This window comes from Scleropages formosus, chromosome 1 (genome assembly GCF_900964775.1).
Source record: "Scleropages formosus chromosome 1, fSclFor1.1, whole genome shotgun sequence".
Taxonomy (NCBI): domain Eukaryota; kingdom Metazoa; phylum Chordata; class Actinopteri; order Osteoglossiformes; family Osteoglossidae; genus Scleropages; species Scleropages formosus.
The window spans coordinates 45610651-45633222 of record NC_041806.1 but is presented as its reverse complement, the minus strand read 5'-3'; the positions used below and the strand labels follow the sequence as shown (position 1 = coordinate 45633222).

Genomic DNA, 22572 nt, shown 5'->3' with positions numbered 1-22572 from the left:
ATTGCGTTGCGCTGCCTCGGGCTTCTCTGTTTAGAAAATGTTGACCTTTGCCTCTTGGTTGCACTGCGGTCTGTAGGTGTGCGCGTGCCAAGTCGTAAATGCGCGCCTCCTCCCGCCGACACGCTTCCAATTAGGCGCACGGACTCACCTGTCTTCATTTATCTGGGCGTGTAATCCAGACGCCAGTGATTATCGGTGCATTTACAAGATGAAAACAAACACCAGATCAGTTTGTTCAAATTGCTCCCGGTGTCTAATGACTCACAGATAAGGTCGGCAAGCGGCTTTCGTGCGGTCGGTTGCGGCTTTTTCGAGGGCCGGCGCTCGGCTCTGCCGGGTCCTCGCCGGCTTCCCGCGCTGCCGGCTGCCCGAGAAAAGGGAGCTACCGTGCCGATCGCCACGTTCGCAGGAAGAGTAAAAATGCAAATATTTTGAGACGTTCCAAAAAGCCCAAAAGTCATCCAGCTTTAATTGCCCACTGATGTTACAAAGAGGAACTCGGAGTTTTCCTAGATACTAAGATTTTTCAGGGTAATTTATTTTAATTACTGGGCCTGCTGGATTATTTTAATAATTTAGTTTAATTGCACTTCTTCGTGCGCACGCACACGTTGTCTGAAACCACTTGTGCCGAGCGGGGTCGCGGCGAGCCGGAGCCTAACCCGGCAACACAGGGCGCAAGACTGGAGGGGGAGGGGACGCACCCAGGATGGGACGCCAGTCCATTGCAAGGCACCCCAAGCAGGACTCGAACCCCAGACCCACCAGAGAGCGAGACACAGCAAAACCCACTGTGCCACTGCGCCCCTCTCCGAGCAGAAGGGTACCACTGCCTTAATTCAACTCACCTCCACAGTGTTTACAACTTGTGACCGGTGTTCTTCAATGTCAGTGATCAATACCGAGACGATGGATGCTGCACATGCCTTTGGAGCGATTCAGTCAGCGACTGGCATTGAGTAGACGTTTGCCTTGACAATCTACTTTTCAATAATTTTAAGTAGGTTTTCATGTCTGAAGCGCCTCAAAGTTAATAAAACAGTGAGTATAGCTATTAGTATAGGGGTTAGCTCTACAGCTTTTAGACCCAAAGGTTATAGGTTTGAATCCCACTGCCACCTGTAGTACCCTTGAGGAAGGCACTTACCCTGAACAGCTCTGGTAATAACTACCTAGCTGTATAAAAGAGCAAATAATTCTAGACATCTTAACATTCAAAGTCGCTTTGAAGAAACGCGTCTATTAAACATATCGTCACAGAAAGTCTTTTTTTTATAACTCCAACATCTTGTAAATATGTACGTATCGTTAAGCTTTTATTGATTGTAATGCAGTGCCAAGGTGACTCAGTGAGTAGCGCTAGCACCTCACAGCTCCTCCGCTGTGGGTTCCGATTCGAACCCGGTCCGCGCTGTGTGTAGCTTGCGTGTTCTCCACGTGCCCATTTTGGTTTCCTCCAGGCGCTCCCGTTCCCTCCCACACTCAGAAGCGATGTGTTTCGGGTGGATTTGTGACTCTGAATTACCCGCAGTGTTTGCGTGAGCGAACGAGTGCGTGCGCGATTACCCTGCAACTGAGTGACGCCGCTTCCGAGATGTACCCTGCCACCGGACACCTACACTAGTCAAGTGCTTATTGATAATGAATGGGTGTATGAATGACGACTTAGCAGTAAAAGCGACACCGGAGTTACGAACAAAATTAATTATGAACAGACTTCTCCGCCCGGGAACCCCGTTTAGCCTGTGGCATCATATAATGGGAGGACTACGTCCTCTAGAACAGTTTTTGGGAACTCCAGCTCTGGAGGGTTCAGACAGGGCTGGGACTGCGGACAAATTGGTATGCTGTACCGATTGTTTGTTGCAGGTTATTGGTGTGGAATGTAATGTGGTTCTGGTAATTACTCTCATTACTTTTGGCTCCACGCAGCGAAGCTCACGGTTAAAGCCTGTAATTAAAAGTGTCTTTGGAAGAATGGAGAGAACCGCGTCTCCTCCGGCGGTGGGGAGAGGAGCGTCAAGCGGCGGGCGATGGGCGCGATCAGATAACTGCGCGTTTTGCAGCGCTGGCCCAGCTGTCATTTTCGCGGCCCATCAAGAGCTGAAAAACCCAATTCCGCTTCTGTTAATATCCCAAGAAATCAGGGCTTTCGCTTTGCACACGGCGGACAGAAATAAAACGATGAGAAGTACAGTCTCCTCAGTTGTGGTGTATAGAGTGAAATATTAGATATAATTTCATTCATGTATTTAGGGCGGTTGATGAAAAGGAGGGATACAAACTAATGTATAATATTAAATGTTGGATGTTTATTCTTAGTCGCTAGTCTCTGTTTCGGAATTGAGCCTACGACAAATTTTGAATGGATTAATGGATTATTGATGGATAATTCCTATTGGGAAAATTATTAATTATCGTTGGAAACGGCATCTTTCTGCGAATATGAGTGCGTGCTTCTACAGGTGAGTCCGTGTTTAGAGCGTGCATCAGTGGGTGTCCCTCCGTACGGACCCCAACGCCGCGTCACGCTGACCGCTGCCAGATGAATGAGCGGAAACCAGACCCACGATGGCTGAAACTGAGTATTTATAATGCTGTTCGCATGTAAATTTTCCCGCCAGGTAGAGAGTCTGTTTAGAATTATTTTGAATGATATTTGGAGTGCATCGCTGCAAACTGAAGGTGCTGCATTCCTCCTCCTGCCCCCTCCCTTCCACAGTCGCTTTGGTTTTCTGCACAGTCCTCTGTCCATGAAAGGCGTCAGGTGCCGTGATTGTGGCTCTCTGCCACGATCATGCGATCTCCTCACCACACTGCCAGTACCCCAGCCTCAAGCCCACCCTTACCCTCGCCCCTCCTTTCCTCCCCACCTACAGGGAGCTGCTGCTGACTCTGGCCCTCGGCCAGGTGCTCTCGTTGCTCATCTGCGGCATCGGCCTGACGAGCAAGTACCTGGCGGACGACTTCCATGCCAATACGCCCGTCTTCCAGAGCTTCCTCAACTACATCCTGCTGTTCCTGGTGTACACGACCACCCTGGCCGTGAGACAAGGTATGCGCCCGCCTGCCCGCCCCGGGAAAAGAACGTTGTGGGGCTGAGGGAGGGGATATTCTTCCGGGGAGTATCAGGTGATGGCATTACATCTCCGTGTGTCGGCACGACGCCGTGATCGTTGCATCTTTGCGCTCCCAACACGCACAATGTGCTAGAATGGAAAGGCACTTAGGCAACTGAACGGAGACAATTGAAATAATGAAATATACCGTAGCTGTCAAGCATTTCTGTCAGTAACTCTATCGCCCAAGAGCGCGACAGATTTCTAAACCGGCTCGATGAAGCCGAGTGGACTTCTTCGTCATTTGCGTCACGCCGATCCCTTCACCTGACGCGTCTCCGAAGCGACCCGCACTGTTAAAGCCACTCACGGTGATTTACCAGAAGGTTCTTAGCGCACAAGCTCAATGTTTTTCTGTTTTTCTCTACGTGCGAGATGTGGTCCAGATGGTTGAGTCTCACACCCGGTCTGCGAGAACTGTGTCTACCCACTGTTGATATTTTTACATAAAAGGGTCCCATGGATTGCACATCAATTAGCAGGGTGAATAATTACCACAAAATAGAGTACATAGAATTTCCTGGTGCCCAGAAGGACCCTCCCTTTTCATCCCTCTATCCCAGATTCCTAATTCGCTTCAATTTAGCCAATGCCTTTGCCCATGGTGACTTAGAATTTTAGATTTCCATACTAAGCTGATTTCAGTGTTTTACCAATTTGTTCAGCAGGGTAGTTTTTACCGTGTCAATTCAGGGTAAGTGTCTTGATCGAGGGTGTTACAGCAGGAGTGCGATTCTAACCCAGAACCTTCCAAATGCAAGGCAACACCTTTAACCGCCACGCCACCTGCTACCTGACATTAAATTCCTAATAAAGTCTTTTGCTGTTTAGTGGACCCTTGAATGCAGGACTCTGTCCCCTGAGGGCTTGAGTGCGTCATGGTTTTTTTTCTCCAAGCTGCTGTATTTTTCCGAGTTATTGCGGATAGGTATTTGGCCACATATTTACCTTCGGACCCGTCCGTCCGTTTTCAAAAGTGTTTCCGCAGTATATTGTTTTATGTATTGTTTTCTGTCATTTACAAAGTAAGCGGTTGGAGGTGGTTGTGGTGATGCTTTGACAGCTGCGGGTATATAAGAATGTTAATAATACACTTATACATTGAAAACTCCTGTATTATTTTTATTATTTTCCATGTCCTCCTTGCAGGAGGATTTGACATTCTCAAGAACATTCATTGAGGTAAAAGTCAGATCTTTAAAAATAAGAGCGCAATATAGAGAGTCTTTTGGAGGGAAAACAAAGGGCGACATTAGACCTTTTCTCTTGGGTAGAGTTCTGCTTGATGCTCTTCCTCCCCGAGAGAAAAAACAAAGCGTGCTGCCGACTGTGTGAGGAAGGCAAAGCCGAAACACAACGAGGCCTGTATCAAAGCGCGTGGACAGGGTTGAGGGGCACCAGATGTCTGTATCAAGGCGGCTACCACTCGGAGCACACCTTTCCGACAGGTGTGTGCGAAGGTGGTCTTTCCGAGCACTCCTTGTAAGGGTTTCTATTCCTGGAAGTGCTGCTCGCGCCTTTGAAGGGTCCCTTGCGGATGCGTCTTGGCGGCGTCTGATAGCGGCAGCGCCAGACATCAGATGTAGGCGGCACAAGTTTGCCGTCGCCGTTGCGATTATCGTTTTTGAACCGAGCGTCGAGATAAGTGGAATAAACGATAAAAAAGTTGGGTGTTTTTAGATCTCGTCTTCTCAGGTCGCGGTGCCGCTATTTCTCGTTGAGCGCGAGCATAGCATGTACCGTGACGGCCAAGGGCATACGCTGGTAATGCGGAAGTCCCAAAACATCCCTGTTATTGTACCCTTGAGCGCGATGCTTAACCTTCATTCCAGCAGGACAATATTTAGCTGCACAAATATGAAAACAAAAATTGTGATTGGAAACTCAATAATAATAATAATAATAATTATTTTACACCTGAACGACAAGTTAAGTTAATTGTGTCGTTTTGATCTTTGTCTAACATGTTTGCTGTTCCCCGGTATACAGTGATCAGAAACAGACCCTCGCTTTGTTTCGTTTGGCGGGGTGGAGGTTTAGCATAGCTGACCTATTTTCCTAATTAGACAAATCCATTCTTTGCTGAAATATGAACTCGTGCCGTTAACGAAGAGCCAGACTCATTATCTCGGGGCCAAATTGTTGGCAAAGTTGTTGCCGCTCCTCTCGCTGATTCACTCATCCGCTCCGGCGCGTGGGCCCTCTCGGAGATGACGTTCCGGCGCGTTCCATCAAGGCCGCGGCACGCGCGGACGTGCGCGAAATTAATGAGGCCGGCTGCCGAAACGGGCCGCGACAGAAGCAGCTGTTGGCCGGGTCGGAATACTGCTCTTAAAATCCAGGAGCAACTCCCCGGAAACACACCCGACTGTTTACTGTCTGCCTGATAAAATCTTCACTATTAATTTTATTACTCTGTAAATTGAATGCAGCTCTGTACATTTACATTTACATTTATTCATACCCACTTTAACGTTTTTACTGCTGTGACTGGAGTAGGAACAGAATTACTGGTTGGGTGACCTACCAGCTGTTGCCTGCTGTAGCAACTGGGGCGAAGTACCCCTAATTACACACACAGTCCGGAGCCTAACCCGGCAACACAGAGCGCAAGGCTGGAGGAGGAGGGGACACACCCAGGACGGGACGCCACTCCATCGCAAGGTATCCCAAGCGGGACTCGAACCCCAGAGCCACCAGAGAGCAGGACCCAGCCAAGCCCGCCACGCCGCCGCACCTCCTCTACTCCTAATTATTACGAATTTTTTTGTATACAGTGTCTGATGCTTTTTTGCAAAGCAGCTTACAGTGTTCGGTTTGCATAAAAAGCTTCTTACAGTGACTTGCCCATTTATACAGCTGGGCAATTCGGGGTAAGTATCTTCTTTAAGGTGCTGGAGCAGAAGCAAGGGTCTGAACCCAGGTCCTCTGAGTGCAAGTCAACAACTGTAGCTCTAAGTTCAGTTTACAGTATATGCATGGATTCAGAACACTTGGCGTTTCCCGATGATAATATAATAAGATTGATGCGATGCACAGTCAAGCGTCTTGTAAACTGTTATTTACATCTAAAGCATTTGCCTATATACTGTATATCCCCTGTAAGGCATCCAAGGATTTTTTTTTTACTGAAATTACAAAGCTTCGCCAGGCAAACGTTTTCCTCATACTCTTCTGAATTGGGGTCAGCGGAAAGCCGGCAGGGGGCTGGTGGGTGGATCAAGCCAACGGTCACATCTCGCACTCATCATAGGAACAGACTACACTTTATTATTATTCACAGCATGGTGCTGAGCTAGGTATTAATTACTCAGGCCTTAAACAGATCATAGATAGCAAATTTAAAAGGTAAACAGTGGCCTGTGTCGTTATTAAAGTGCAGGCAAATTACAGCTGTTACACAGTATTATAGTGGAGTCACCGGCAAGGACGTTGAAGGGTGGTGTCAAAGTAGCCCTGCACGCTTCACCGTGTCACCTTGAATGAAGACCATGGCGTAGAAACGCGTTGCCGTCGGTTTGATGTATGTATGTTTTTCGGAGCGAGGAGGATGAGGAGAGACACATCTTGTGAATATTTGTGCCGTTTATCTCGGCAAAAACAAATTAAAAGAATAATCTTTTTAAACAAATCAAAGAATTCAGCTAAATTACTAAGCTGTGCAGCTGCCAGTTGGTCCAAGCTGTCAAGAAGATAAAGTATAATCTTTTCCAAACACAGTATAGTTGGAATGGTAGGGGCGGAAAGATTTCATAGTAAATATTTCACATTAAGGGGGTGCGGTGGCGCAGTGGGTTGGACCACAGTCCTGCTCTCCGGTGGGTCTGGGGTTCGAGTCCCGCTTGGGGTGCCTTGCGACGGACTGGCGTCCCGTCCTGGGTGTGTCCCCTCCCCCTCTGGCCTTACGCCCTGTGTTACCGGGTAGGCTCCGGTTCCCCGTGACCCCGTATGGGACAAGCGGTTCTGAAAATGTGTGTGTGTGTGTATTTCACATTAACCAAAAGTTTTCGCCAATGTGCTGCTTTCCTTCCACCTTGTTCTTCACTGCTAGATTGTGTAAAACCCAAAGTCCAACGCCTGCAGGTCGAAAACGCGATCTCTCTTGGGTAATAAAACATCTTCATTTCCATCTCAGTGTTTTTGCCTGTTAAATTAATTACAATGCAATAATATAATAATAATAACTTGAATGATCCATACATATCAGTGTTTGAGATCCACTCTTTTGGCTGTTTTTGGCTTTGGACTCAAAGAAAGTATACCTGTTCAGAGTCTCATCTTTTCCTGGGTCTGAGTGCGACATGGTGAGACACTTCTCATAATTATTTAAATGATTATAATTAGAGGTGAGTGTTCACTTGGGCAAAATGCGCGTAAATGCCTGGTCCAAAGGTAAAATAGCTGTTACGCTTCAGGGATTTGAGCACGCAGCCCACAGCACTACGCAGCCTGCCGCCGTGAAGTCGGCATTCTTTCGCAGCATCCCATCTGCTGCTGCACCGACTGGCAGGACGTGCCGTCACCCCCCCAGCATATGGGCCGCCCGACTACGCCACTGTTGCGAAAACTCAAAGATCAATGGAACTCGTTCCCGGTGTTCTTTTGGATGGTTCTCCTAAGCGCTGAAGACGTGGGGTGCCGCTAGGGGGGTCTGTGCTGGGAGGTTGGGAGGGGGGTGTAGAGTTTGCCAGGTTAATTGTTTCCAAGAAAAAACACTTTAAAAAATCTCCGCAACCTGCCAACCGCTTCAAACCCTGGCGAAGGGAGAGCACCGCTAAATAACCATATATTCACACACCGCCTCCGTCTCTCGCACCCATCTGTGCCGAGCGTCGGATGGGGAATCCATCTGTTGCTTGGCTTTGTTTTCACGCCTGGTCGGCGAACCTCTCCATGAGCGCCCGGGAACACAAGCCACGATCGTAAGTGGAACCATATATCGGCCGGACGGTTACCGCACGAGTATACACCGCTTCTTTTGTGTTCCCGGACGCATGTTTGATTTTCTTTGGAATCTACGCTTGGATCCTGTGATGAACTGACGTCCAGTTCAGGGCGTATCCTGTCCAGCACCCTACGATCGGTTCTGGACCACCATGACCCTGCACCGGACAAGCGGTTAGTAATATTGAGCAAATGAGTGGGATTTCAGGTTCCTCGACATTTGTGTGTTTTTTTTTTTTTTTTGTCTCGGCGGTTGTTCTCAGTTGACCGCAGAACACAAGAGGGCCTATTGATTTTCGCCGTGCGGAAAGGTGTTCCTCTCGAGAGCCGAGCGGTGCTTTGAAAGACTCCTGCCGTCAAACGTGATGAGGAGCCTGACAGGTCGAGGCGATCAGAGGCCCTTTCTGCGTTGATGGAATGGATTTTGGAGGGAAGCCAAAAGTCACCTTCCGACTACTGGAAAAAGGGGGGGGGGGGTGATATCTAAAATGCTAACGATACCTTCTGAGGCCTCTTGTCTGGTGTGATGTACTGCAAGTTGGTTTTCTCTCTCATATTCGGTAGCTCAACTCGAATGCAATTAAATATTCATTCCTCTGCTCTCCTGCAGTGGGGGTGGGGGGGTTGACGCTACACAAAACTGACCAGTTTCATTCAGTTCACGTTATTTTTTTTTTAATAAATCTCCCTTCTCAGAAGCTTGCCTCGGAGCGTTTCACATAATATCTACCAAAATGGTGCAAAAGTACTGGTGGAAATGAGCTGATTTCAAGTGTCGGTTTTCCGTCTAGGTGGCCCCTTTCAGAAACCGACGCCGACAAGATCCCTTGCTCGTGAATAATTTACATGCAATGTACATTAAAATAAAGTATTTTTCAGCTTTGCTTCATGCTGCATTGCTTACGTGCTAAATTGTAGATATACTATGCACCAGCGGAAGGTAAACACCTCCATTAAGTAGCTTTCAGTGTACGTGAATTCTAGGACTGATCAAACTGATTATAAAACAGCTGCCTTTGAGAAAATCTACTGTGATTTTTTTTTTTAAACAGCACTAATGTAAAACTTAAGTTTTTTGTTTTTTTAGTTGCTTATCATGCAGTTTCAGCGTTAAAATTACTTTACGCTTCATTCACTTTTCTCCAAAGAGGCTTACAATGAACTCTATGTAGTGTTATGAGCCCACACACCTTATTCACCGTGGTGACTTACACTGCTAGATACACTACTTACACTGGGTCACTCATCCATACATCAGTGAAACACACTCTCTCTGTCACTCACACACTATGGGGAACCTGAGGCTCAGGGTGAGCAGCATCTGTGGAGCGTGGGAGGAAACCAGAGCACTCCAAAGAAACCCACACAGACACAGGGAGAACATGCAAACTCCACACAGACTGAGCAGGGATCGAACCCACCTCCCCTCACACCACCCAGGTGCTGTGAGACAGCAGCACTATGTGCTGTGCCACCGTGTCTAGACTGTTATACCAAGGTACAACAACAGTTTCCCAGCAGGGACTTAATCCTGCAACCCAAGGAGCACTCTAGTATTGTACTCTTCAGAGAGGTGCCTAACCCGAGGTTAGGCAGTCAATTTGTCTCTGTGATGACGTCTGGCCTGCTCCACCTAGGACTTGGCAGCATCGCAGACCACTCGTCTTTATTGCCATCCCGGGTGTCTTCATGGACGAGTGTGTGGCTACCCTTCAAGGTCGACGGCAGTGTCCTCATCTGCATCGATGGCTTCCAAAACCTCGCACTTAATCGCTTTATTCCTTCGTACACAAATCTGCAGCCTTTTATTACATTTCACTTGCTTAGTTTCTGGTCAGCCTCTGAGCATCGTTCAGCGGGATTGCTGCTGAGGAGCTCAGGAAGTAGGTCCCCGTGTTGGTCAGACCAGGTTATGAGCTCTGTGCCCGGTAGGTGGGTGGTAATACCTGTAGATGTTACTTAGGTACTCACTTTTACAGTTCATTCACTGAGAATGGATGCACTCTTTTCAGATCTTAAAGACACAAGTGGAACACATCATTCTAGTGGTATTTTATGAATGTAGTTGCCAGGTCAACATGAATTTAAATTTGCATTACGTTTATTCATTTAACTGGCACTTTTCTCCAAAGCAACTTAAAATATTAAGGTACTTGCAGTTATTTATCCATTTGTACAGCTGGGTAAGGGTTTGACGTGTGCCCGCTGTGTGGGGGGTTTGGGGTTTGAGCCCTGCTTGGGGTGCCTTGCGGCGGGCTGGTGTCCCATCCAGGGTGTATCCTCTCCAGTCTTGCGCCTAGCGTTGCTGGGTTAGGCTCTGGCTTGCCATGACTCCACATCGGACAAGTGGTTGTAGACGTTGCAAAAAAAATGAAAAATTGCAGCAGGGTAATGTTTACAGGAGAAATTTTAGGATAAGTACCTTGCTCACTCTTACTGGAGCCAGAGGTGGGAATTGAACTGAAAACCTTCAGGTCCAAAGGACACAGGTCTAACCACTACGCTACCTTGATAGTCTCTAATGACTCCAACAACAATACCCAATCTACCGAACTCTACCCATCCACCCACTCTTAACGGCTTACTTAGGAATGGTCGCCACCGTCTCAGAAGTCCATAGGTTCTCAGTTTTCAGTGCGAATGAACGAGCTCCCTCTGCCCCTCCCGTCATTCGAGGAAGGTCTCAATACACATCTCTTTTGGACAAACTTCTCTGCTGATGTCCTCATAGCTTAGTTTTTCTCCTGCCACCTGCCATGATGAGAAGTATTTCCTGTCTGAGTCTGAATTCTTCATTCATCTGCTTTAGTGCTGTAATGTATACCATGAAGGTGATGGTATCAGACGTACAAGCCGTACTTGGATGATTGCGTGGATGTGTGTAAAGCTCTTTGTCTGTTCTGAAATATGATTTGTATACCCTGAATTGTGTGCCGCTTTGGAGAAAAGTGTCTGGTAAATGAATGAATGTGAAGGTAAATGCTGCGACCCCTTCGTCGGGAAGCACAGGGAGCAACGTGGGCCACGGCGTCGTCTGCAGCACAAGTCCGTACAAACTGCTGACGGCCAGAACTTCTCCGTGGGAACTTTTAATGAACCTTTTCAGCAGACACCGGTGAAATTTATTTATTAATTTATTTCCTGGGAGATGAAATGGCTTTCTAAAGAGCGCGCTTCTGCGTTTTAGCGAAACATACATTTCCCGCGCGTGGCTGTTGAGGAGCGCGGTCGCGCTATTCAATACATCAAAAAATAATGACTGCTTTCAGAGCAGCGCTTTTACTTTGTTCTCTTTCCACATCTCGGGTCTTCTCTCCGTTCGTGTTTACTGTGCATTCTGACGGGTGTCTGTTCTTGCGTTGAGGACAGCTGTCGTGTGAAACAAAGCGCATTCCGAATTGCGGAGGCTTCTGGAAGCTTCTGGTGGTAACCTCCCCGGAACGCTAGAACGTTTTTTTTTTTTTTTTTTGTTTTCTCCCCTGGGGTCTTTCTATTATCGATACAATTCATTACATAATTGCTTCAAGTGGGTGTACAGCTGTGATAATCTCCTCATTATGCCTTAATTTGGCTGGCTTTCCTCCAAAGTGACTAACTTGTGCTACAATCCATCTCGGTGACTCCCCGTGCTGACCGACGTGGTCGAGGGGAAGCGTTTCACTCTACAGCCAGTGACTCAGCCACTTGTGCCTCCCGATGCGAACCGCAACTATCGCTCCGCTGCAGTGTTTTTGTCTCCGGGAGAAAGGGCAGTAACATGGTGGTGTGAAAAGTAGGCCTTTCATGCTAGACGTTGACGGTAATTTGAGCTCTTCCAACTCTCGAGTTGTGTGTAAACAGAAATTCAAGGTATTTACACTGTTTATCCAACATTAAAAAGCCAAAACATTGGTTAAGTGGCATGGAAAAGACTGGGCCGCATCTCTCGTTTTTTTCCACGTCTCTGTGATTAAGTGCGGCGGACTCGTCCGGTAAAATCCATAACCCTTTAATCTTGGTTCTCTTCAAAGGTGTAGAATAAGCAGGAATCAAAGTTAATTTTTAAGTAAATTCTGCCTTTTTTGATGTGAAGGAGCAGATCCCTGGACACGTCCTCCTGAGGCCAGGTAAGAATCCAGATGCACATCACCGGATCAATTCAGAGATCAGGAATATTAGTTAGTGGGAGGGTGAGGGAGGTTCAGAGGCATCTGTTACACTGACAGAGCACCACAGCCACTGCCTATTATCATGTTTATTATGATTGTTATTATGAACCTTTATTTAGATGTCCACCGTGACTAACAAGGCTTGGCCACTTCATAACCTAAGTGCTTTCAAGGTTGCAAGATAAGGGTATGTGATGATGATCCTGGGGTAACAGGCATTGCCTAGAGCTTTTACCTTCCCCTAAAAACCCTCTTCTGCTTTAATACTGTTGAGCAAGGGCATATTTACCATGAACTGATACAGTAAAAATGACCCATCTATACAAAATGTCTAAAATAACGTCTAAAAAGTATAGCTTGGTATGTAAACCCAATGCTGCAAGTCACTTTGGACAAAGGCATTAGGTAAATATTTGTTAACAATAGTCTTTGTGGGTGACGTGGTGACAGCAAGTAACCTTGTCGTCTCACAGCACCTGGGTGGTGCGAGCGGACATGGGTTCGATCCCTGCTCAGTCTGTGTGGGTTTCCTGCGGGTGCTCTGGTTTCCTCCTGCTGTTCAAGTTCACCCATAGTGTGTGAGCACTAGAGAGAGTATGTTCCACTGATGTATGGATGAGTGACCCAGTGTAAGTAGTGTCTCTAGCAATGTAAGTCACTGTGAATAAGGTGTGTGGGCTGATAACACTACATAGAGTTCATTGGAAGTCGCTTTGGAGAAAAGTGTCTGCTAAATAAATGTTTGTGTTGCAGTTGACACAATGTCATGTGTAGACAAAACTCATTCAAAAGAAGGAGCAAGACTTTTAGGCAAAGTCAATGTATTAGAAAGAGGTTAGGGTTAGGAAGACCGTTCGATACCATGGGAACGATCATGAGTGACACGGGACAGAAGCCCCACAGGCATTTCTGTGGAGCTCGGGACTTCGTGAGGTGGGTGACGGCAGACGGTGGGCGATCCGTGAACGTGCTGCCAGCATCCACCGGCTCCAGAGACCATCTAGAGAGCTCCTTCGTCAAACTTCGGTACAAGCAGCTCTCTCTCGCCCTATTTTATCGCAGTCTTGTATCTCGGTCTTGTATCATTCTGTTCCTGCACCATTAGTGGTGCACTTGGCCAGAATGCGCTGTTTTCCGTGTGAGCTTTCAAAACAGGTGAAGGTTATTTCCTTGAGGCAAAGTTATATGCTGAAATACATACAAATAAAAGATGTTCTTGCAAGCTAGTCTCAGCTGTCCCAATGTGCAAGCATTTTTGAGTATTTTTGAGTTTTTAAATTAAAAAAAAAAAAAAAATCTACTGTGATTATCCCAAATCTGTCATAGAAATTGCAGCCTAGGCTTTTTGTCTGAAGTGTCGACATGAGGCCTTGTTATGAGCAACTATCCATTCTCGTTCTGTCCATCTAGTTATGATCCCAGAAGGACCTTTTTAGTTATCTTTAGGTCTAATGTTTACAAAGTGCACTTAAAAATCCTTCTTCATATGACATCCGTCATCTTTGGCAGATCTTCAGCTTCAGGCAGCAAGTCGCCCCCAAGGTTGCATAAAATACTATGATGGCAGTTACCACTAAGTGGGGATCAGAAAATGATGAGCCTCTGACTTGATCCACGTTGAGATTATGAAGCTTCGTCCTCATGCACACACACACCAGTACTAGATGTACATAGTAAGACCTTGGGTTTGTCTTTCTTTTTTTGTTTGTTTGTTGCTTCAAGTTTGTGGAAAGCTTGCCAGTCCTAATAAGAAAGCGGTAATGAGCTCCGACTTTCCATTTGTTTCATCTCACTTTTGACCCGTGTCATCTTGCAACTGAGACATTTTTCACATAATTTGGAAATTAGTATTTCAGCCTCTGTTTGAAAGTAATATTCTGCATATGAGATTTAATGTACCGTCTTTGCAAAGACATTGTGGGAACACGCCGTGGGGGACACGGTGAGTCTGAGGACGGATTAACTGCAATTTTAACTCTGTTATTAGCTGTGATGCGGTGAGGTCTTCGTAGCACCTGGAGTGTTTCTCAGATGTGTTGTGCTTCAGCACAATCCCCCCCCCCCCCCCACCTTTTCTGCTCATATTATTTGGAAGTCATGTTAATAAAGTGAAAAAGACTCCTGAAGATCTGCTGATGTTGAGAAATGACATGAGTTAAACGCCAGGTTGGGCCACAGGGCAAATTTGGCCTTTTCCATAGATCAAAACTATGTGGGACAACCACAGAGCTTTAATTAGTCTTTCGCAACTAGCTGTCAACAATTAATCTTCCATCATCTTCCGTCATGACTTATTTCATTCGCAGCTTTCTCACCTATGTTGTTCCACAATCTTCCGGATGTCAGCTGTGGTGAAGAGTTACGCATTTTCAGCCTATAAATATGAGGCGTTGGATGTCCGAAGGCCTTTAGATGTCATTTCCTCATTGATGTCCATTACGAGCTGTCAGCTGAAAGACTAAAACGATCATCATAAAAAATTTTCTCTGGAAAATGGACTCTTTAGGTGCAAAACACTGTTTACTTGTAAGCTATTTGGCTATTGGTTGTCTAATAATTGCTCGTCATTGTGAATAATTTTGAATAATTTTTCTAAAGGGCACTGTAGAAATAAAAAGGATTACAAGAATGTAACAATCCAAAGTATGCTGGGCAGACGGTGTTGTGTACAAGGAGTTAATGGTGTTACCTTGCAATCGGAAGGTCCTAGGTTTGAATCCTGCTTTTGCTAAAGTACCTTTAAACAAGTTATTAACCAGAATTATACAGTCAAACTTAACCAACTGTATAAATAGGTAAATCCCTGTAGAGTTCATTATCTAATATATTGTAAGTCACCTTTAAGAAAGGCTTCAGCTCAATGATTCATTACATTGGATCTTACATTTTCGCTATCCTCTTGTCCAGTGCAGGGTTGCATTGGTCCAGAGCATATCCCAGAAGCACAGGGCATGAGGCAGGATACACACTAGAGGGTCACCAACCCATTGCACAGCAATCATACACACTCATTCACTCACACATACTCACCCTGTGGGTAACTCAGAGTTACCAGTTTAGGTGAAGCACATGTCTTTGGACCGTGGATGGACACCCACGCAAAACATGGGGAGAACATCCAGTTCCACACATTGATGCAAACCCTCGTATGAACCCAAAGCCCAGGAGTCGTGAGGCACCAGTGCTACGCGCAGCACCCCGGTACGACCCCAGCTGTATACTCCTGAATAATATTCAATCATAGCTCACATACGCTGACTAATTAAGGCCGATTCCCCCCACATCTGCGTGGATGCTGCTTCAGAGAGGAGGGATGCTCTGCGGGCATTTTTTCTCCGCGAGCAATTCGTTTGTCTCGGCGTCATTATGTGCCCAGTCTCATACTGTGTCTGTTGATTTTGGAACGAAAAATGATGCTACCGAAATGTTGCTCTTATAGTTTACCGGTTTATTTATTTATTTCCCTTGCAGCTCGTCCATTGCAAGCCCGAGCTGTACTCACCAGCGGTCCGAGTTCATTAAACACTACATTTTGGGTACATTTTTTGTGAAAATGCCGTGTCTGTGTTTGCGCTGCTTTTGAATGTACAGCATGTGTGGGTGATGCTAATAAACTCTGAGATAAACAACTGTCATATTTCACTAGATCGTCAGCTGGGAAGCTCAGTTTGGACGATGCTCCGGGCGGCGAGATTTAAGTAAGGAAGGGACATCAAAAGAAAGAATCTCCAGCTTCCTTTGTTTGCTGCACAGGGGAGGAGAATTTGCTGGCGATACTGAAGAGGCGATGGTGGAAATATATGATCCTGGGCTTGATAGACATCGAAGCCAACTACCTGGTGATCAAAGCGTACCAGTACACGACACTGACCAGTGTACAGGTGAGTGTGCGCTGTTTTGTAACTTCCTTTGTGACTCTGCCTGTCTGTGTGAGATTCTTCCTTGTAGGCTGTCACGCTCTTCCCATCTGTAAAATTCTTAACTTATTTATTTATATATTTTGTTTGTCTTTATTTATCTGATACCTTTTTGAAGGGGACTTTCGGCGTTAAATAATCATATGTGCTGTGATTTACCCATTTATGCAGCTGGGTATTCTTATGTATCAATTCAGGGTATGTGTGTTGACTGAGGATGATCTAAGAGGAGTGGGATTTTATTGGTGGACCTTCAGGCTGCAGGATGACAGGTCTAACCACTATGCCACCTGTTGGCCCCGGCAATGTATGAGAATACCCTGGTGCAGATATGGTCTCCACTGTAAACCTAAGATACTCGGCAGAAAATTGTATTTGCATGCAACTGATATGACTGATACACTGAGTGATTTTTTTTTTTTTTGCATTTTATGTCTCAATAACAAGTGTCTGGTAATTAGTAAGAGTGTTGTGTGGCTAGATTAGGCCGGTAAAGGAGAGGAGCACTGGACAATTTGTCATGTTCTATCTTATTGGGTCTTGATATTGGGTTTGAATCCGCACTCCTGGGTCTTGTTATTGGGTTTGAATCCGCACTCCTGCTGTAGTTCCATTGATTGAAGTACTAACCCTGAATTGATATAGTAATAAAATCACCCAGCAGTATTAATGGGTGAAACATTGTAAGTAGATTACTGTACAAACCTAACATTGTAAATCACTTTGGAGAAAGACACCAGCTTAAAAGTGATTAATAATAATTTCCTCCTCTGTGGTAATTACTGTAACTGGTTTGTATCCTAAGAGCACTGTCATGTGAGAGCTTCGTAGTGATGACTCTCCGCTGACTGTCTCGTGGACCTATTCATTTGATCGCAACACCCCGAACGTCTGCCACGCAGTGATACTGAAAATCCTTCCGCTGACAATTCAGGTCAGATCAGTCGCAGAAGTGTGATGAACGAAGACTGTAGTTTGCCAGAACCCCCCTACGGGGCTACGGTTCCGTCCCCGTTTAGAGCCATGTGTGTCGTGTGTATCACAACTGTGTGGTACAAAGAAGTGTGTTCCCTCTTGCTATAAATAAACCTTGTACATAACCACATGGGTCATATGAACCTCTAGAGCGATGTGAAGGACCTGTGGTGCATACAATAAGCTGGTGTCGCGAAGAGCAGCGCTGAGGTTAACCGGCAGAGCGCTGTGTAAATACAGCACTCTTTGGGATTGACAGATAAAGGCCACTGCTGAGCAGGCAGAGGTGAGGGGTCTCGCACGCACGCGGCCGACTGCGTTCTATGCACAAATGCACAATAACTGAACTATTTCATTTCTCCCAATCAAACTGGGCGCCACGTCAGCTGTCAGCATCTTTCAAATTATAGTATGGTGGCATAGTGATTAGAGCCTTTGAAGGTTCTGGGTTCAAATCCCTGCTGCTGATGGATTGCCCTTGATTAAAGTACTTACCTTAATCTCTTAGAGCAAAAATTATCCTGCGTTGTACAGGTGGTCCCCGACTTACGTTGGGGTTATGTTCCGCGAAACCCATCGCAAGTTGAAAATATCGTAAGTCGAAAATGGATTTAATACACCTAATACACGCCTCTCGTGACAGACCGGGAGATGCGGGATCGCTGCTGCTGCCCAGCATCGTGAGAGAGTATCGTTCCGCACATCGCTTGCCCGGAAAAAAATCGAAATTCAAAATTTGAAGTACGGTTTCTACTGCGTGCGTATCGCCAGCTGATCATCGTTAAGTTCAAAAAATCGTAAGTCGAGCCATCGTAACTCGGGGACCACCTGTAAATGGGTAAATCATCGTAAGCAGCTTAGCTTTCTAACCCAACGTCACACATTCTCATGGACTAAGGTGTTACATAAAGGAGCGAACCCAAACGAAATCTTATATGCAGAAGATTACATTTCTGAAGATTTCGGTTCCACCGTAAAAAGGTGGATTTTTTCATTTATTTAACTTATCTTGCAATCAACACAAATGTGCTACTGAAGATGTGGTGCACTGAAGATGACTGCTGCACCTTGTTTAGTTTAATTTAATTTTGTTAGGGTGCCGTGGTTTGTTGAAGTCAATCCCCAGGCGAAGACGCTTACGTGGAAAAGAGGTCATAATGTACCCCCAGCCTCCTCTCCTTGCTTGTGTCCTATAGGTTTAGAGGGGCAAATATACTCTGTATTTCTTAGCCTTTCTATATGGACTGTAGCAAAATTGGACAGTGCATCGTTAATATTAATATCCAGACTAGAACAGCCGTGCGTAAACTGTGCTATAAAAGATTTTCCCATTAAGCAGAGATGATTAGTTACTGAGAATTATTATGGCGCCTGGCACAGCTCCAGGAAGCGCAGTCAGGAGACCCATCAGGACTAAATGATTCTGTTAAATGGACATTGTTTTGATTAACATATGAGCATTCTCTCCTATGTTACATGGGTGCCAATAGCATGTGCTCTGAAGATATTTCTTTGGGTCAGAGGGGTTTGCTCATGCTAGCTCAGTCAGACGTGGTGTTATAGAAATCTCTAGCTAAGACCCGGAGAAAAAGGACCTTTCTGAGATTCCTTGGAGCTTGTCCAAGTCTCATCCGCAAACGTGGTATAATTTAAAATCTCGGGATGTCCTCTATAAGGAGCATTAGGAGTCAAAACTGTAGCATGAACAGTTTGGGGGATATACTTAAAAATGCATCCTCTAGAGTGGATAAAAATGGAAGGTTGGGTGTCAGGAGGGACTGTATATAGGTACTGTGGGATACGCATTTAGCTATTTTTTCATTTTAATAAGTCACATGACCTCCATTCCAGTTGAGGGTTATTTAAAAATAATGGGGTATATGTATTTTTGCACTGTTACTATGCAGGTTAATGCTCAAAAGGATCTTCCTCACAGATGCACAAATAGGAAGCTTTCAAATGTAACCAAAAAAGTCTGTATGTTATATATGTCTTAATAATGCTTTTTCTCTGGAATTTTCTATAGATTTTTTACATTCATTTTGGAGTTTGCCTGGTGTCTAGTGGGGGAGTTTTTTTTTTTTTTTTTTTTACATTTTTATATTTTATAATCAATCTTTTTACAACAATGCTGCTGTAATAATCCGCCAGTGATTGACCTTTTTAGTGTCCCCATGTGCCATCGGTGTCCACTGGCTCTAACCTGTCAGGTGTTCATTAGTGACTTTACCGTCGCCAGCGTGAAAGCCTCCCCTGCCACGTACCGCATGCACTCGCAGTGTCATCACTGCACGGGCACTTCCTGCTTTTCTTGGGATCAATTTATATCCCCAAGTGTGCTGCATTACCATTATCCTGGCCGGTCCCAGACGGTCACCGAGCAGTTGTGTGTCTTCCTCTAATGGATGGTGGAGCATCGTAATGGACTCCACCCTTCCGTTCCAAACCACAGCCCCCCAGCTTGAGCACACTGTCCCTGCTGACCACACCTTGTCTTTAGTGGGTTCTTCGGTAGGAGACAGGAGATGCTCTTTCCCCCCATAAATATACAGTATACTGTACATTGGCTTCATCTACTAACTAAGGCCACCTGACATGGGGGGTATCTCAGTTGTACTTTAAATATAAAGCCAGTCCTGGCGTTTTGATACATCTCTCCTGGGAATGGGATAAATATACAAGCTTATTGGAGCGCTCATCATTCCACTCTTCAGAAGGTTATTAAGTAAAAGTGTGATTTTTTTTTTTTTTTTTTTAATTTTCATATCTGTTATGTCACGAAACAACGTTTGTTTGTGATGACTATACATAATGTTTGTTGATTATTCTAATTTAGCAAGAAAATGTATTTTACAGGTACGGTCCGCATTTGACCTGTTTCATAATTGTACTGAATTATATAAAATTTGGTCACATTTTAGGCACTTCATACACAGTGTCACATGACCACCCCTGCTAAATATTGTAACCTGTTACCCTTGTGCTGTATTTAATTATGTCTATGTGTATTTGTTTTTTTCCCTGTGTCCTGATTCTCTTTGCTGTTGTGACCCAGTTCTGCTCCGTTAATTAGAATAAAATAAAATAATTAAAAAAAAGAACACCTCACAGCAAACACCATCCCAGCTGCTGTCAGGTGACCGTCACTTATAGTTGACAATGAGTGAGTGACATTAAGGTTTTTCCAGCACTTACAGTTTGTATGTAAATTTTCAGCAGCTTTCTTGCTTGATTTGAAGCTCCCTGGATTTAATGTCTGCTCTGCCCGCTGCAGCTCCTCGACTGCTTTGTCATCCCCGTGGTGCTGCTCCTGTCCTGGTTCTTCCTGCTCGTGAGATACAAGGCTGTGCACTTTGTGGGCGTCGGAGTTTGCCTCCTCGGAATGGGCTGCATGGTGGGCGCCGATGTGCTGGTGGGCCGACAGCAGGGCCTGGGTAAGTCGCCCCGAGGCGGGTGCGATCCTCGAGAGCCGTCCCCATCGCTCTCCGCCTACGAGAGCCATGAAAATCCAGCTCCTGGCCTGAAACCCAAATCCAGTCATAGGCTCAAACTCCTGCCTTTATTTAAAGTCTCATTTGTCATGTTGAATCTGCCTGCTTAACAAGGCTCTCCTAATCCAGACAAATTGGGTTTTTGTTTAATATAAAATACAGAAATGAAACAAAAGCATATCAGAAGAGCAGGGGAGAGAAGATACAATAAAAGAAAATCTATAGTCTTGCTCCTGAGAGATGAGCAAAAGATATAATTTCCTCCATGACATTTTAAGGTTTCTTTGTGAATGGATGGTCTATCGATTGAAAAGATGTTTATCTCAGGAATTGTTCAGCTCGTTCCATCAATTCACTGGCATTAGTGATGTTGCAGCCATTTGTTGGATTGCTGTACATGAATGCAGTAAACAGAATTTTTCAGTTCAAGCCTTCATCCATGTGAGCGGCAGTATGGCTTATTAGCCATGCTGGTAAGATATTGCCTACTGGAGGAAGGGCTGGAGAAAACAGTAAAGGCCATTTCTGCATATAAACGTACAGGTCAAAAGTGTGAGTCCACACTTGTTCTGCACCAGTTATTCTTGGGTATTTGGTCAACAAGTGTGAGCGGGAAACCAGCTCTTCTGCAGCAGTTCTTGTATGTTGCTTTGCTTTCGCTCTTTTCTCCAGTGCTACCGATCAAGTTGCCCAGGTGTACTCAAAGTTTTGACTGCTACTATATATGCAGATATGTCTATTTATGACATTTTAATCAGCACCCTGGCATTCTAAGAGCAATAGCGCTGCAGATATAATGACCATTCTTTGGATTCATCCTTGATTGATGTTTGTCATGGGGCTTCGCTGCCCTTGTGGTGCTCACTGGGTCTCCCCCTGTCCTGCTCTGTTCCACCCAGGGGATCACAAGCTCCTGGGGGACCTCCTGGTCCTGGCAGGGGCAACGCTCTACGGAATCTCCAACGTTTGTGAAGAGTTCATCGTGAAGAACCTGAGTCGCGTCGAGTTTCTAGGCATGATGGGCCTCTTTGGCTCCTTCTTCAGCGGCATTCAGCTGTGAGTGTGCTCGACCATCAGCCTTCCTCCACTGTCTTCCACCCTGTCCTCCATCATTGCACCCCTAGCAGCATGGTCCATTATCGCTTCCCTTTGCTCGACCTTCCTTCCATTAGTAGCTTTGTCATGTAGGCCTTTTCTCCTGCTACCTTCCTTCTACTCGTTGAAGATTTAGCCCTTTACCCTGCCCTTCCCCGGCATCCGCTGTTCCCATGTTGTCTTTACTCTCTTTCCACTAGCTAGAAATGCTCTCCTTTACCCTTGGTCCACCTTGCCTCCACCTTATTTCTAAGCTACGCGAGGCTGCCCCTGGCAATGGCAAAGTGAAAATATGAAGTCTTAAGACATGATGCTGAATTCATGTCACATGACCTTCTACTAGCACTACTGCTACTACTATTGCTGCTGCTAATTTCTAATAATAATAATTATTATAATTATGAAGTGATATCTCAGAAAGTAAAGAGCCACAATGTTACAGTAAATTGCAGAAAATGGCACAAGTGCAGCACGAATGAATGAGCCGGTTTAGATTCCAGGCCCACTGTAGGGCTGAGTGACGTCACAGTCTGAAAATAATAATTGTTATTATATCGAAGACAAAAGAAGTACGAATTGTAACTTTGTTGCCACAGAACAGTCCAGATGCAGCTAAAACATGAGGGATTTTAAAAATTTGGTTTCATTTTCAGGGGAGGGGCCAACTTCACAGACCTCCGTTTCCATCCTCGCTCTGTTCTTCCTTCATTCCTTCACCACCTTCCCTCCACCTTTCCTGCTCTCGCACTCAGCTTTCGCTGTTCCTCCACCTTCCCTACACATGCAGTCCATCTCACTGTCTTGCTGAATTTAAATCATCAGAGTAGCAGCTATGCTCTATCTTCACCAGGTAGCGCTTTCCAGATATGAGCTCCAAACTCCA

General features: G+C 45.5%; 1 protein-coding gene across 1 annotated transcript in view; it reads left to right on the top strand.

The window, feature by feature from the left end:
* The window catches only part of slc35f1 (solute carrier family 35 member F1), a 70722-nt gene that overhangs the window by 29236 nt on the left and 18914 nt on the right, over positions 1 to 22572 (top strand). Inside the window, exons 2-5 of the mRNA XM_018742450.2 lie at positions 2880 to 3055; positions 15965 to 16092; positions 20378 to 20537; positions 21494 to 21650. Coding sequence (XP_018597966.1) covers positions 2880 to 3055; positions 15965 to 16092; positions 20378 to 20537; positions 21494 to 21650 — 621 coding nt within the window. The remainder of the gene's footprint in view (positions 1 to 2879; positions 3056 to 15964; positions 16093 to 20377; positions 20538 to 21493; positions 21651 to 22572) is intronic.